At 37.3% G+C, this 16,528-nt stretch overlaps 1 protein-coding gene across 4 annotated transcripts in view; it reads left to right on the plus strand.

Annotated features, from left to right (window-relative positions):
- The window catches only part of SPAG9 (sperm associated antigen 9), a 104,617-nt gene that overhangs the window by 58,721 nt on the left and 29,368 nt on the right, over positions 1-16,528 (plus strand). For all 4 annotated transcript variants that reach the window (XM_070394416.1, XM_070394417.1, XM_070394418.1 and 1 more), the window contains 6 exons: positions 1,839-2,046; positions 2,792-2,891; positions 5,782-5,903; positions 14,477-14,534; positions 15,342-15,494; positions 15,973-16,024. In XM_070394416.1, the coding sequence (XP_070250517.1) occupies positions 1,839-2,046; positions 2,792-2,891; positions 5,782-5,903; positions 14,477-14,534; positions 15,342-15,494; positions 15,973-16,024 (693 nt within the window). The remainder of the gene's footprint in view (positions 1-1,838; positions 2,047-2,791; positions 2,892-5,781; positions 5,904-14,476; positions 14,535-15,341; positions 15,495-15,972; positions 16,025-16,528) is intronic.

A 16,528-nucleotide genomic window follows, 5' to 3' on the forward strand; every position in this document is an offset into this window, starting at 1 on the left:
GCACTAGGGTTCCCTTTTCTCTACATCCTTGCCAGCACTTGTCTGTTGATTTGTTGATGGTAGCCATTCTGACAGGTGTGAGGTGATGCCTCATTGTTGTTTTAATTTGCATCTCTCTAATGACCAGTGACTTTGAGCATTTTTTCATGTCTCTTGGCCATCTGTATGTCCTCTTTGGAGAAGTGTCTATTCAGGTCCTTTCCCCCTTTTTAAATTGGATTGTTTGTCTTTCTTGATAAGTTTGTCTTCCTTATATATTTTGGATATTAACCCTTTATCAGGTGTATCATTGCCAAATATGTCTTCCCATACAGTGGGCTCTCTTTTCGTTTTGTTGATGGTTTCTTTTGCTGTGCAGAAGCTTTTCATTTTGATGTAGTCCCATTTGCTTATTTTCTCCTTAGTTTCCTTTGCCTTAGGAGATGTATCTGTAAACATACTGCTACAAGAGATATCTGATATTTTGCTGCCTATGGTTTCTTCTAGGATTTTTATGGTTTCACAACTTACATTTAAGTCTTTTATCCATTTTGAGTTTATCCTTGCGTATGCTATAAGTGGTCTAGTTTCACTTTATTTCATGTATCTGTCCAATTTTCCCAGCACCATTTATTGAATCGAGACTGTTTTAACTCCATTGTATGCTCTTGCCTCCTTTCTCAAATATTGAGTGTAATGGCTTGGGTCGATTTCTGGGTTCTCTGTTCTGTTCCATTGATCTATATGCCTGTTCTTGTGCTAGTACCAGGCTGTTTGGATTACGGTGGCTTTGTAGTATTACTTGAAATCTGGTATTGTGATTCTTCATATAGAATAACAATAATTCTGTGAATTAGGTACTATTATTCCTATTTTACAGATGAGAAAATGTAGGTATGGAAAGAATACATAACTTACCTAAAGTCATACATTTAGTGAATGGTAAATTTACCTTAGTCATTATTATTGTTACTACTACTAAACTTTTTTCAAAGACCTGGCTACTTTGCTTTATTTTTATTATTATTTTAAAAATTCTCACCCAAGGGTATGTACGGGATGACACTCCAACCAACTGAATCATCTGGCCAGGGCTCTGGCTACTTTGCTTAAAAAGAACTGCCTTATTATTGTTAGTCATTGGACAACTGTTTTTAAATTATTTTGAAGTCACAAACCTCTCTGAGAATCTGAGAAAAGTTGTAGATTCTTTTCCCAGAAAAATGCAGGGCCCACAAATTTTTGTATAAAATCTTAATCTGGGCATGTAGCGTTTGAAAGCTATCTGTGGATTCTAGAATAATAGTTATCAAATTTTAGCGAGTATATAAATCACCTGAGTTGCTTGTTAAAGTGCAAATTACCTGATTTCACAAATACTCCCTTTAATAAGCACTTCAGATGGTACACTGTGTGTGCGGGATGTTTTAACAGCACTGTCTACAAAGCTCTTCCCTGAGATCGGAGAGTCTTGTTATCCCACTGCTATTTCAAAGTAGCTACTACCCAGGACCTAAGTGTTGTGAAGCAGGTCTTTGCTATCAAATGATTGTTCATTATCACAACTGCCATTAAAAACTCTGAGGTTGATGTTAAGGTATAATGTTATTGCTAATACTGCCAATCTTTTATCTTCCAATTTTCTGTTTAAAAGAATATCATATATGCCTGAACAAATATGATTTATTTCCCAATTATTTGAATAGTCTGGAGATTATTGGTTTCCTTTGATAATTAGCAACTCTTTATTACTGTATTTTTTAAATAGACTTTTCTCTCAGCAAGTTTATTTCTTAACCTATTTAAACAATGGTTTAAATTACTTATTTAAATTTTTTTGTAATTATTTTTATTCGTAGGATGAACTTTCTGATGTTAGCCAAGGAGGATCTAAAGCTACCACTCCAGCATCAACAGCTGCTTCAGATGTGCCAGCACTTCCTGCTGACACGCCCTTAAAGGAAGACAGTGAAGGATTTGTAAAGGTTGCAGATGCACCAAATAAGGCAGACATAGGCAAGCATATTGAAATTCAAGTAGCCCAAGAAACTAGAAATGTGTCAACAGGTACGTGACCCTAGTTCTTTTTTTCTTCTTTAAGAGAGGGGAAGTAGAGGAAAGAGAAAGAGAAGAAACATTGATATGAGAAACATCAATTGGTTTCCTCTCACTCATGCCCAGATCGGGGATCAAACCCACAACCTGGGTATATGCCCTGACCTTTTGGTGTATGGGACGATGCTCTAACCAACTGAGCCACCCTAGTTCTTTACTTACTGGCAAAGTTTTCAATAAATCCAGATGATGTGGGTATGAGAAAATTCATCATTGTGTTGTTGATGCTTTGCATTTATAAAATAAAGCAGTGGTTGCCAACCGGTGGTCCTAAAGGTTGGCGACCGCTGAAACAGATAAATGATTCATTGTAATCAATTATACGTAAGCTTAAAGAGGTGATGATTAAATAAAGTTTTGGAGAGAAAAATGTTAGGAGCTGGAGGGTTGGAGAGCCTGAAAGGTAGGAGGACACTGTTTTTCTCTCCCTGCCTCAGATAATTAGTCTGAGTTCTGGCCTAGGATACACTGCACTGTGTCTCAAGAAATACAAATGAAAACTTTCTTTGGTTACTTATTAGTTTCTGATATTAACTGTTAATTGAATATATGACATATTGTCTAACCCTGTGTTTCCTAGAATATACTCTTTAACAAAATTTTTTATGATCAAATGATGTATTTACAGCCATAGAAACGACAAGATTTTTATATAAGGGCTATATTCATTAATTAAGTCATCTTGTCCTTTTGTAAGGCTCGGCGGAAAATGAAGAGAAGTCAGAGGTTCAAGCGATCATCGAATCCACTCCCGAGTTGGATATGGACAAAGATCTCAGTGGATATAAAGGCTCAAGGTGCTGTAAATGTCAGATTAGGACATTTTATCCCTCTTTTCCTCTCTCTCAGAAGTATGCTGTTGTTTTCTGGTCTCTGACCAGACTGAATGCATTCACATGTTTTGCTGAAGAAATGTTGGTATTATATTTCAGTTTCTGTTTTTTGAAACTGACATTGTATATGGATTAAATGTTTCATGAACTATGGCCTTTACAGAATTAGGTATTAGAGCATGTAGAAGGTCAGGGAGAAAAGACAGCCAAAGGATATCCCTACATATGGGAACTTAAGGAAGCATAGAAGCAGGTGTGGGGGAAATAACAATTTGAGCAAAATTTATTCCTCTCTCAGATCAGGAAGAAGAGACTGCTCCCTTCAGAACTGAAAGTGTCTCATTTCACATGGGGAGATGCTTAGTGGTGAAAATTGTTAGATAGCATCTTAACCAAGGTCATCTGAAATAGATTGATGTTCAAGAATGTCAAACAGGAGCTGCTACCTTTTCATTTCTTCTGTAAATTTTATCCTTTAATTAATTAATAATTACCATTAAAAATACATGCCATTTATTGGTCACTTCTAGCATTGTGCAGTGTGCAGTAGTGGTTAAAAGCAAAAACCTAGGGTAAGACTGTGGGTTCAAATCCTGACTTGGATTTGAATTTGAGGTAAGTTTCCTCATCCATAAAAGGAGTTTATAATACTTCAGATAGTTGTGAGAAGTGAATGAGTCAGTACATGTTAAATCACTGGCAAAGTGCCCAGTTCAATAAATGTTAGCTAATATCATTATTATTTTATATCATTTGTTCTTAATTACCTATATGAGATAGAGGTCTTCATCTCCATTTTACAAATAAGGAAACTCAGAATGTTCAAGATTGCTAAGCCAGCAAGAGGTAGAGCTGAGTTCAGTCCAGGACTGTGAAAACTTAGTGTATAAAAAGCAATTTGCTTCTGGTCCAGTCTCTCCTAAGCCTAGGAGATGCAGCTCCTTATTAACAGTTGTGCGTTTCTGTCATTCCAAATCTCTCTTAAAAATTTAAAAAATTATTTTTATTAGACGAATGCGTGTATGTAGTATAGGGTTAAATGGTCATGCGCAATATGAAGGGCAGTGGTAGTCCCTTGCCCTCCCCACTGTTCATTCCCACTCCCCAGAGGTAATCTCTGTTACTTCTTAGCTCCCTTTGGCTCTTTATCTTCAGGTCACATCCTTATTTAGGTCTTCCTTGGTCCCTCTTTCGCAGCTGAGATTCTGTAGGAAAATTGTCCTAATGCCCTAAGGCATCTATTGTATTTAATGGATGTGTTAACACTCCTGTGCATCTAGAATAGTAATAGCTACCGTATGTGCTTTCTTTGGAAGGATTGAGAACATGGCGATGTTCTTGGTATAGGGGTCTTCTTTCTTGTATCTTGTATATAGTAAATTTTTCATCTGTAAAAATCATATCTCCCAGTTCTGAGAAATTTTCTCTTTATTTCTTCTTACTGTTTTCTCTTCCTCTTTCTTTCTGGAACACCTGTTAGTGGACACTGAACATCTTGGCCTGACCCTCATTTTTCTGTTCTCTCCTATTAATGTTCTAATTTCTGGATGATTTATTCCAACTTTACCTTTCAACCCTCATTGATATTTTTTCTCCCTAAAAATTTTTTGTTTTCAATATTTATTTTGGCATGGTGCAGGTGCTCGCTAGCAGGGCTAAATTGTGGGGAGGGAGGGGGATGAAGAGGGAGGACATCCGTAATACTTTCAACAGTAAATATTTTAAAAATATATTTATCCTGGAAAAAAAAATATTTGTTTTCAAGTTCCTGTTGCTGCCTGCATTGTCTCCTTTTGCTCTGAGTGCCTCTGTCATAACCCATTTATTTTGGTTCTTTTATATAGAGAGGCCTTTATATGTCTGCTCTGTGGCTATTTTGCTCAGACTGAAGTAAATGACTTATTCTCCGGTGTCCTGCCTATAACATTTAAACTTGGTTTCCATTATTCAGGGAGCTATGTTGCAAGAAGGGAGGTCTGAGGATTGGATCTAGACCTCATACTGTTTCTTGTGTCATCTTTCAGCCCATATTTCTGTTATATGTCCCCCATGGATGCTCTTCTCCAAAGATTGCTGTTTCCTTCCATTCCTGGGCCTTTCAGGGGTTCTGGCAGCATACTGACTTCCTCCCTAACCCCATTGGTGTAGGTGTCAGCTTTCTCTTGTCTGTTAAGTCAGTTTCTACTCCTTGTCAGTCTTGTTTTCCATCTTACAGAATTTTGTTCACATTTCATCTGCCCTAGTTTCTTTTTCTATTCCTTATGTCCTTGTGGGTTCTTTCTAATTCCTTTCCTGTCATTTTAATTGATTTTTTAATTATTGGGTGATAAATGACTATGTTCAGTTCACCATGTTTAATTGGAAATTCTGCAAAAATTTATTTTCCTATTACTATAACATTAATGTATAAACATACTAGTACATGTACGGTATTTCCCCACTTCCCTCCACTCCTGCAAAAACGGTTACATTATACTTAATGTTTTGCGGTTAGCTTTTAAAATATTTTTTTTAAATTGACTTCAGAGAGTAAGGGAGAAAGAGAAAAAAACATTAATGATGAGAATCATCAATCGGCTGCCTCCTTCACGGCCCCTACTGGGGATGGAGCCCGAAACCTGGGCATATGCCCTGACCAGGTATCAAACCAACAACCTCTTGGTACATGGGTCGATGCTCAACCACTGGGCCATACCAGCCAGGCAAGAAATGTTTAAAAAATCGCATTTTGTATTATTTGTAAATGATAGGTAAAAAAAAAAAATGCCTATGTAACTTAGCCTATTGTATTCATTTAGACTGTTAAAGTCCTTATGATATTTGTTGATTTGGTTTTGTTGTTTTTATTGCATAGCACTCCCACCAAAGGCATAGAGAACAAAGCTTTTGATCGCAACACGGAATCGCTCTTTGAAGAACTGTCCTCAGCTGGCTCAGGCCTAATTGGAGATGTGGATGAAGGAGCAGATTTACTAGGTATGATGGCTTATCTGAAGACATAGCATACTGTTTTAAAAATATATTTTTTAAAATAAGAAATTTTAACACTTGATTTTTCTGAGATTTCTCTGAGTATTCTGTTTCAACTCTATGGGAAATGTGATCATTTTAGAATTTGTCATTGAAGAACACCTGGCTTGAAAAGAATATAGGGCATTTGGCTCTTTTACTCTTTTTTTTTTTTAAATATATTTTATTGATTTTTTTACAGAGAGGAAGGGAGAGGGATAGAGAGTTAGAAACATCGATGAGAGAGAAACATTGATCAGCCGCCTCCTGCACACTCCCCACTGGGGATATGCCCGCAACCAAGGTACATGCCCCTGACCGGAATCGAATCCGGGACCCTTGAGTCCGCAGGCCGACTCTCTATCCACTGAGCCAAACCGGTCAGGGTGGCTCTTTTACTCTTTATTGGTGACCTTTGCCAAATAGATCAACCACTCTGGGCCTTAGTTTCTTTGGGTGTTAAAGGAGGAGGTTGGACTCCGTTTCAGGGGTTGGGCAAACGCAGCTCATGGGCCAAATCCAGCTCATCTTTGTGTGTGAAGAGAGTTTTCTTGGAACACCTTCACACTCATATGTTTATTCATTGTCTGTAGTTGCCTTTGCACTACAATAGGGGACCTAAGTAGTCTGCAACAAAGATCATATGGCTTAAAAGCCTACAGTATTCACCATCTGGCCTGTACAGAAAAAGTTTGCCAACTCCTGCTCTAGGTGATCTCTAAAGTCCCTTCCAATAATAGTTACATGACTATAACTCATGTGAAGTAGTTTTGGTGTATAACTTCAAACCTTACAGAAATTGAAAACCTCATAGTATTAAAAATCTGTGCCTCTGTGTTAAATTATTGGTTACCAGTTATGTCCTTGAAAGTTTGAAGTATTTTCTGAAGGAAACATAAATTCTGTATAAACAGAGCTCTCAATCTATCTATCTAGTAAGAGAGATTGAAAGTATATAAATAAAAGTGTTCTGTGTTAGACATAGACTCCCATTGTTAAAATCTAAGGAAAACATTGCAAGTAATTGAATGAGTTTGCATTTCTCAAGGGAGAACTAAAGGATTAATTCATAAAAAATACTCCATTTTTACATTAAATTTATGGTTTAATTTTAGTTAACATTAAATTATGCATGAAAAGTTCTTTAAGATTTGATTGGTTTAAGAAACTGACTCCTTGGCAAAATTGAGGGGCTGATGTAAAAAATGCTAGAAAGAAGAATTTTGAAATGTTTAAATTTAGATTCAAATTTATATACAGTAAAATTCACTCTTTTTGGTGAATACTTTTAGTTTTGACAAATGCATAGATTTATGTAATGACCACCAGAATCATAAAAATCACCCAAAAAATTTCCTTCTGCCCCATTGAATTTAATCAGAATAAGTACTTTTTTTGTTGTTTTTAGTTGATTTCAGAGAAGAAGGGAGAGAGAGAGATAGAAACATCAATGATGAGAGAGAATAATTGATCAGCTATCTCCTGCACACTCCCTACTGGTGACAGAGCTGCATCCCAGGCATGTGCCCTGATCGGGAATTGAGCCATAACCTCTTGGTTCATGGGCTGATGCTCAACCATTGAGCCACACTGGCCGGGCCAGAATGAGTACTTTTTTTTTTTTAATATACTTTATTGATTTTTTTACAGAGAGAAAGGGAGAAGGATAGAGAGTTAGAAACATCGATGAGAGAGAAACATCGATCAGCTGCCTCCTGCACACCCTCCACTGCGGATGTGCCCGCAACCAAGGTACATGCCCTTGACCAGAATCGAACCTGGGACCCTTGAGTCTGCAGGCCGCCACTCTATCCACTGAGCCAAACCGGTCAGGGCAGAATGAGTACTTTTTAATGTAGTTTTGTACACTTTGCTGCCTCATAGTCCAATATTGAATAATATAATGTTTGAAGATGGAAGCCCACACTTTTCTTTTAAAGAGTTAAGAAGCCACATAATATTAGAAATAATTATGGTCTTTTAAATCAAATATTTTCTGAAAGCTTTCATCTTTAAGTCAGAAAATTAAACATAATAGGTTAAAAGCAAAATCCTGACACCGTGGCTTCCTTTCCACTTTGAAAAGAATAAATAGTTTTATATTTTCCCTTTTGCAGATATTGGTATATTTATTTCTAGAAAGTTTCAGATTAGGAGATTTAAAAATACTATCGTAAGTGTAGCAACTTGTGCCTACTTTTTGGTCAGTGATGAGAAATGAAATTTCCAAGGCACATATTTGTTCTTGGCTTCTCTTCTGTACAGTTCAGTGACAGCTACTGAGGTCTAATACTTGCTAAAGGGAATATAGCTAAACTAACAAAATTGTTTCCCAACGTTCGTTAATGGGCCTGTTAACGAACTCATTATTCATTTTTCTTGTTACCGTATTATTATAAAACTCTCTTCTCTAGTTTGAGGATATAAAGTTTTTTATAATCATATATGTGCTTAGTTTACTTTTTTCTGGTTTTAATAATTTAAAAGAGATGACTATCCCTAACAGTTTGTCTTTTATCTTGATTGGTATCTCATCCCTTGACTTTATTTTCATTGATCCCTTTCTCCATTCACTCTAGTCACTTATTCCCAATAGCCACACTCTAGAAATTGGAAATTACACATTCATACATCCTTCTGTTGGGATTTTCTTTCTCTTGATTACATTCTGTATTTTCTACTTCTCCATCTTTACTAACTTCTTTATATTATTACTGACCCTCTAGCTTCAGTTGCTACCCCCACTGCCACTCTCCGCCCATTTTTAGTCACGCTTTTATGCAGCAGTATCAATGAAGTGTCTGTTATGGGACAGTTCTAGTGCCATGAAACAGCAGTGAACAAAACAGACTTCTTAGAAGTGTGGCTTCTTTTAACCAGTACACTTTCCCAGTCCCACTTGCATCTCAGCCGGCTGCAGTCTGAGTGGTTTTCTCCCCGACCCTTGCCTTGCCTTAGACAGCCTCTTGTTTGCTGTGTCCAATGGTTCCTTCTCAGTTATTTCACATGACTTCTCAGATAGCATTTGTCTTTAAAACTGTCTTTGCTGCGTTTCTGGAATATCAGACTTACCAGACTGCCCTGCATTCTTTTCAGTCTTCTCCTCTGCAGGCTCTCATTCTCTGCCCATCTTTCAGCTGTCAGTGTTCCTGTCCCAACGCTGCTGCTCTGTTTGGGAAATCTTATTTGCTGTTGTTGTTTCTTGGCTTTCATGGCTGATTATTCCAAAGTTTTCATTGCCATCTAAGATCTTTTTCTAGAGGCCCAGGCTATTACTTTCAAACAGCCCATAGACAGCTCTGAGATGATTTGTAGGGCTTTACACTTGATATGCCTAAAGCTCAGTTCATCATCTTTATTGTCCTGTCCTCCAAGGCTCTTCTTTTTTTTCTTTCATTAAATTAAATCTTTATTGTTCAGATTATTACAGTTGTTCCTCTTTTTTCCCCTCATAGCTCCCCTCCACCCGGTTCCCACCCCACCCTCTGCCCTTACCTTCACCACTGTCCTCATCCATAGGTGTATGATTTTTGTCCAGTCTCTTCCAGCACCCCCCACACCCCTTTCCCCCCTGAGAATAGTCAGTCCACTCCCTTTCTATGCCCCTGATTCTATTATATTCACCAGTTTATTCTGTTCATCAGATTATTTATTCACTTGATTTTTAGATTCACTTGTTGATAGATGTGTATTTGTTGTTCATAATTTGTATCTTTACCTTTTTCTTCTTCTTCCTCTTCTTAAAGGATACCTTTCAGCATTTCATATAATACTGGTTTGGTGGTGATGAACTCCTTTAGCTTTTCCTTATCTGTGAAGCTCTTTATCTGACCTTCAATTCTGAATGATAGCTTTGCTGGGTAAAGTAATCTTGGTTGTAGGTTCTTGCTATTCATCCCTTTGAATATTTCTTGCCACTCCCTTCTGGCCTGCATAGTTTCTGTTGAAAAATCAGCTGACTGTCATCTGGGTACTCCCTTGTAGGTAACTGACTTTTTTTTCTCTTGCTGCTTTTAAGATTCTCTCTTTGTCTTTTGCTCTTGGCATTTTAATTATGATGTGCCTTGGTGTGGTCCTCTTTGGATTCCTTTTGTTTGGGGTTCTCTGCGCTTCCTGGACTTGTAAGTCTATTTCTTTCACCAGGTAGGGGAAGTGTTCTGTCATTATTTCTTCAAATCGGTTTTCAATATCTTGCTCTCTCTCTCCTTCTGGCACCCCCATAATTCGGATGTTGGTACACTTGAAGTTGTCCCAGAGGCTCCTTACACTATCTTTATATTTGTGGATTCTTTTTTTTTTTGTTTTTCCAGTTGGGTGTTTTTTGCTTCTTCGTATTTCAAATCTTTGACTTGATTCTTGCGATCCTCTGGTCTGCTGTTGGGAGTCTGTATAATATTCTTTATTTCAGTCAGTGTATGCTTAATTTCTAGTTGGTCCTTTTTCATATCCTCGAGGGTCTCACTAGATTTATGGAGAGTCTCACTAAATTTGTCGACGGTTTCTAGAAAATTCTTGAAAAACCTTATAAGTGTGGTTTTGAACTCTATATCCAGTAGTTTGCTTTCCTCCATTTCTGTCATTTGTGACCTGTTTCTTTGTCTCCGCATTTTTTATGCTTCCCTGTGTTGATAGAGTGGCTTTCTGTGCTAGGTGTCCTATAGGGCCCAGTGGCTCAGCCTCCCCAATTACCTGAGGAGGACACTCTTGGTGCACCCCTTTGTGGGCTGTGTGCACAGTCTTGTTGTAGTTAAGCCTTGATTGTTGTAGGTATCACTGGGAGGAATTGACCTCCAGGCCAATTGGCTGTGAGAATCAGTTGTGTCTACAGTGGGAGAACTTCTGTGCTGGAGACACCCTTCTGGGGCAAGACTTGCTTCAGTGGGGCTTTGGTGCTCACTGAGTCTGCCCCCTGAATGTGTTCCTTATGGATCTGAGGAGTTGTAATCTGGATGGTCCCACTCTGACCACTGGGTACACTGGCTCTTGGATCTCTAAGGAGGTGCTAATTTAGCCTCTGCCTGAGGCTACCCAGCAGGAGCAATGGAGAGATCTGCAGATTCCTCTTCTTTGTTTGGGGTTTGGAGATGCTCAGATGAGGCCCAGCTGTGAAGCAATGCAAGCTGCTGTGGGACCTTGGGCCTTCTTTTGGAAGTTCTGGGTCTCTCTGACCCAGCTGCAGTTTGTTAGGTAATTTTCAGATTGCAAAGGGCCAGGCCTTTCATATGCAAAAGCCTCTGCGCACAGCTTGGGTGGGGTGGGGTCTCAGGGAATCAACAGGGTGGAGCAAACAGCTATGGCAGATCCTCCGTCCTACCCTAAGAGGCCCCGAGTCTCAGTGTCCTGGTAATCGCTGCAAGCACCTCTGAGAGAAAGCCGCCCTCTATTTCCGCCCAATGCCAGACAGTCCAGTTTCTCCCCGTATGAGTCTGGGTCCCCAGAGACTTGCCTGGAACTGGAGTTCAGAGCAGTCGGGAGCTTGAGACCCCCCTCCCGATTAAAAAAGACAACCGTGTCCTCAGTTGCCAGCCCTTTCCACGTGCGCCTCCGTACCTCTGCACTTTACTTCTGCTCCTCCTCTGAGTCTCAGTGTGCTTTCCTCTTTCCTTCTAGTTGTAGAATTTCTACTCAGCCAGCCTTCCTGTGGTTCTGGATGATGTCCGTTTTGTCTTTTAGTTGTAGTTTTGAAGTGGTTGTGCAAGGCAGCAATTTCTGGTGTTTACCTATGCCGCCATCTTGGTTTCTCCTCCAAGGCTCTTCTTATACCAACTTGTACTAACTCACTGAATGAATGACCTCATCAGCCACTCAGGTCTCCATTCTAGATCTCTCCTTATTTTACAACCAATTGCAAATAATTGTTCATTCCCTTTCTTTAAAAAACACACAACTGTTATCTGCCTCGGTTTGGGCTCTGCTTAAATGGCACACCCTCCTCTAGGAATTCTATCTTGATCCCATAGTTAAAGCTTAGTTGTCACTGAAATACATTTTCATAGCACTGCATTTTATTTATTATGCCACTCTTCATTCTTTACTATAATTTTTATATACCTTTCTTCTTGAATAGACAATTAGCTCAATGTGGCCAATACAGCTATGTCTTTTGCTCATTTCTGAGTCTTCACTACTTTGCACAGCAGCTAAGTGAATGAATTCCTAAATAGTTCTAACAGTTTGCTCTAAATCTATGATTCTTCATCTTTTGGTGTCAAAACTCTTTTCCTGAAGAGATCAGTGTACTTTTGGGGAAATGCCTGTACAGAACTAGATAAAATTGTGTGTACTTTCTCAAGAGGTTAACAGATAAATTGGAAGCCCATCTATGGACCCAACTTGAGAATCCAAGGTAAAATCAAATGTCTATGATTTTGAAAACTACCAGGGAGTTTTTTGCTTGTTTTAGTAAGTAAAGTTTCCAAATACGCTAGACCTAAGTTTATGTTTAGTTGAAGTCTTGAATAGAAATGGGGCCATTTCCAGTTATGTTTTCCTTTTGGTTATGAGTTACTGTTTATTGATATATTTCAAAATGAAAATTTTGAACAATTCTTTTGATGATATATTAAATTTATACACTAGATTTTAAGAGAATTCTTCATTAGGAATGTGTAAACTTGAGCAACTACATTATAGGACATGATTCTCATATAATACATATTTTGATTTTTCATATTTATAATATTTAAACTTTATTGTGTTTTGTTAATGGTTTCTACACATCTTTCCAATTTTATTGTCTCCTCTCATTTTGAAGTAAATGAGTGTAGATCTTGCTTTCTGAAAACAATCTAATTGAGGTTCTCTTTCATTTTTCTCTTGGGCTGCTTACCCAGGAGAATATTCTGGTGTGTATGCTTTTAAATACTTTAATATACTGCTTTTTAAGCAAGGTGTTCTTGGCTGCTGTTCTCATTTAATGCTTTCTCATCATTTTTTTCCTGCTCCGCTATTTTTTGTGCCCTACACATATTTTCAGCTTTTATGCTTATCTCCCTGTATGCTTGAGAATTTATAGCAAACAAGGTCATTATATAAACTTCTTAAAACAAGTCTAAACTTTATTTCTCCTGACTCTATAGCTTTATTGAAAAGTTAACATTAGTGTTTAAATATTTTCACATATCTTGCCAAAATTCATTTTGAATTGGAATGTGAAACTTTTTTAGGTTTTCTTTATTTTCAGTTTTTGGAAAATACATAGATAATTAAACAAACACTATTTCTGATATTTAATTCTTCATGGTAGTAGTATTCTGATCTTTGAGAATATTTGAGATAATTATAATACAGACAAAATAGAGTCCATATATAAGCATTGAATTTCTAGCATTGCTAGGTTGGTTTTATGTTAAATTATCTTTAAGTCATTTGAAGTATTTCCTTTTTAAAAAAAAAAAAATAAGGGACATGCTAACTCTGTTACATAGTTTTCTTTAGATATATTCTCTTCCTCTTTAGCTGTGTTATGAATATTGCTTCTCCCATTGTATATAATTTCCCAACGTTAGCTTAGGGTAAGTGAGCAATGAGTTTGGGTTTTTCTTCGCTTTTTTAATTTGTTTATTTTTGTGACTTTTTGAGATACATTCCCTACTGTGTTCTTTTATTTCTTCTGTTTCTTCTGAGTAATAAATTAGTTTTCTTTACTTAAAGATCACTATTTGGATCTTGCATTGAGTGCTCTACCTGCCTACCTTAGAGGACTTAGCAAATTACTAAACATGGTTCTGTAAAGTGACAACTGAACGTTCTCATTAACATTAACACTTTGAAGGAAACTTATGTTATTGATCTGGGGTTTTCAATGTAATTATATTCAATTTTATTATGCAATAGAATTGGTAAAGCATTTATTTTTTAGATCTGACCTATCTGAGCATCTTTATGAATGAAGGAAATCATTGTAATTTCTGTCTTTTGCACATCATTATGCATTAAATCATAGCATTGTGATTCTAGATGTTTTTCATATCATGCATAAAACTTTACAGATTAACGACCTATTTTCATGTTGTTTCTTATACAAAACATTTCTTGTTCTTTGTTTTTGCTTTACATGGAATGCATGGGCTTTAAGAACATAATTTCTTTGGTAAGGTTTCATCTGCATTGGGGTTTCGTCTTTCGTTGGCCTTGTTCCTGCCTGTTCTCTATGAATAAGGTCTAATTTTTTGGCAAAAGGCTAAAATACCAGCCTATGATTTGGAAAGATTTCTGATCCATATTAATGCTGTTCCTTTTCCTCCCCCCAAATGCTGCTATATTTTATGTTTGGCAGAAAAGTCTTGATCTTTTTGAAATATTTTGAGAAAATACAGACTAATGTTTATAAAGAATTGACTAGCGAAATCTTTAGCATTGTTTTGCGATGGAAAATTATAATTTTATAACCCACTCAGGTAGATATATCAATTTAAATTATAGACAAAATGAGATTACTAAAGATAAAATTTATAAAATTTGGAACGATAGCTTATAAGTCATGTAATTTTTGATAAATTTATTTTCAAAGTTTTTATCCTTTTTTTTTTTTTTTTTAGGAATGGGTCGTGAAGTTGAGAATCTTATATTAGAAAATACACAACTGTTGGAAACCAAGTAAGTATATATAGACTTTTAATAAGGGAAAGATGCTGAATTTTCTTCTTGTCTAAGTCAATGACATTTCTCCATTTCAACACAGCACTAATGCAGTCTTATTACCCCCATCTTATTCTCCTTCTCTGTGTATGCGTTTGTGTACACACACACACAGGTCATGGGACCTAATTTCACGGATGAGTAGTTTTCATTGCTCAGTTTGTTTGCAGAGATTTTTATCTTTCCACTATACAGTTATCCTGGCTTTCTGTTAATATTTCTGCAAAAATGTTTTGCTCTATACCCAGCCCACCTATTTAGAGTTCCCACTATAGTTGTAGGTTCTCAGGTACAGTTTGTGGGTCTTAGGCTCTCAAACACATTGGCATCTGGTTTAGTGGGGTGGGTCCTGAGTCATGTGGAAAACATCAGGCCACATTGTTAATTTGTGTGTCAGAACAACGTTGGAACATTTGTGTATGTCCAAAACAGACTGAATCTGTAATGACTCCTATGCCCGCTGTACCCAAAAGGAAAATAGATCGTAGATTTTTTTTTCTAGTTCAGACTTTTTTCTCATGAATTATTAAAGGCAAATATAAGAATTAATTTTACTTTATTGACTAGGTAATATCTTCAGAACTTATTAACAACAATACCCTTATGGATGCTACATTTATCCACAAACGACCTCAGGTAGAATGCCTTTGAAGTACTCAGTTATTCAGCTTTATGATTGTATATATTTGAGTCTGCAGAAGAATAAGCTGAAAGATGGAAAGGATATGTATTTGTAATGATGCACTTGAAATATGTGTTTCTTAGAAATGCTTTGAATGTAGTGAAGAACGATTTGATAGCAAAAGTGGATGAACTGACCTGTGAGAAAGATGTGCTGCAAGGGGAGTTGGAGGCTGTGAAACAAGCCAAATTGAAGCTGGAGGAAAAGAACAAAGAACTGGAGGAAGAGCTGAGGAAGTAAGTGTTCACTGTGTTGCTCTAAACCTGGCAGTCTTGGCCAGTGAGCCTGCACCGCTTATAAGGAGAGCCCTGAGACTGGTGCCGTCGCCCTTCTCAAACCAGGAAGGGCCAGGAGCTGCCTGGCACAGGGTCAAGTGCCAGCTGATCGCCTCTGCTGTGAGCAGGTCCCCATTTACTGGATATTAGCATTATTGTGTTTGTCACGATATGAAAAAAAGTTAGAAGAACTATTGAAATACTGTTAATAAGGAAATTAGAAACACTCTTTTCTTTCACCCAACCTTTTTTAATATGTGGGTCCCCCACCCCCCTTGTACAGTGCTGTGGTAATGTCCTAAATAAAGGCAGCTAAATAAAGACTGTTTGGAAACAAAAATAATAATTTGGTGGTGGTTAAAACTTGTTACCTACTCTTTCATTCTTTGAAAAGGTGAACTCAACTCACGTAACATGTTTTGTGTGTTTTTCCCGCTAGAGCTCGTGCAGAAGCTGAAGATGCAAGGCAAAAAGCAAAAGATGACGATGATGTAGGTTTGCATTTTTGGGGCTTTTTTTCTTACCACAATTTTGTATTGGGGGGAAGTCTCACTAATTAAACTTTGGGTAGAGTATTTTAAAGTTTTTTAAAAAGCCAGAGGCATGTCTGTGGTCAGGAGTTGGGTAGCTTCTGCGCCCGGGTGCTGTCCAGATACACTTTTCTAGCTGCATGTGATGTGCTTATTTTCCTCTGGCTCTATGCTCTGACCTGCATGTTGAAGCTCATGGACCAACAGGGACATTTTGAGTTTTGGGTTTTTGTTTGGCTACAAATTTTCACTTAGAAATATGAAAAATTAATAAAAATTGTTTAATAGCATTAAACATTAAAAAGATGAAGGGAAGAGAGTGGGTGGGGATGGAGAAGGGTACAGGTGGGGGTGATAAATGGTGATAAGAAAAATAAAGTCTAGCATTTAATACTAGGTCACTAGCCCATAATGTTATCAACATATTTCAATACAAAAATATAAATATGAGCTTCTTCCCAATAT

Source organism: Myotis yumanensis, unplaced genomic scaffold (genome assembly GCF_028538775.1).
Source record: "Myotis yumanensis isolate MYYU_CA2020_CCGP unplaced genomic scaffold, mMyoYum1.0.hap1 SCAF_16, whole genome shotgun sequence".
Lineage (NCBI taxonomy): Eukaryota > Metazoa > Chordata > Mammalia > Chiroptera > Vespertilionidae > Myotis > Myotis yumanensis.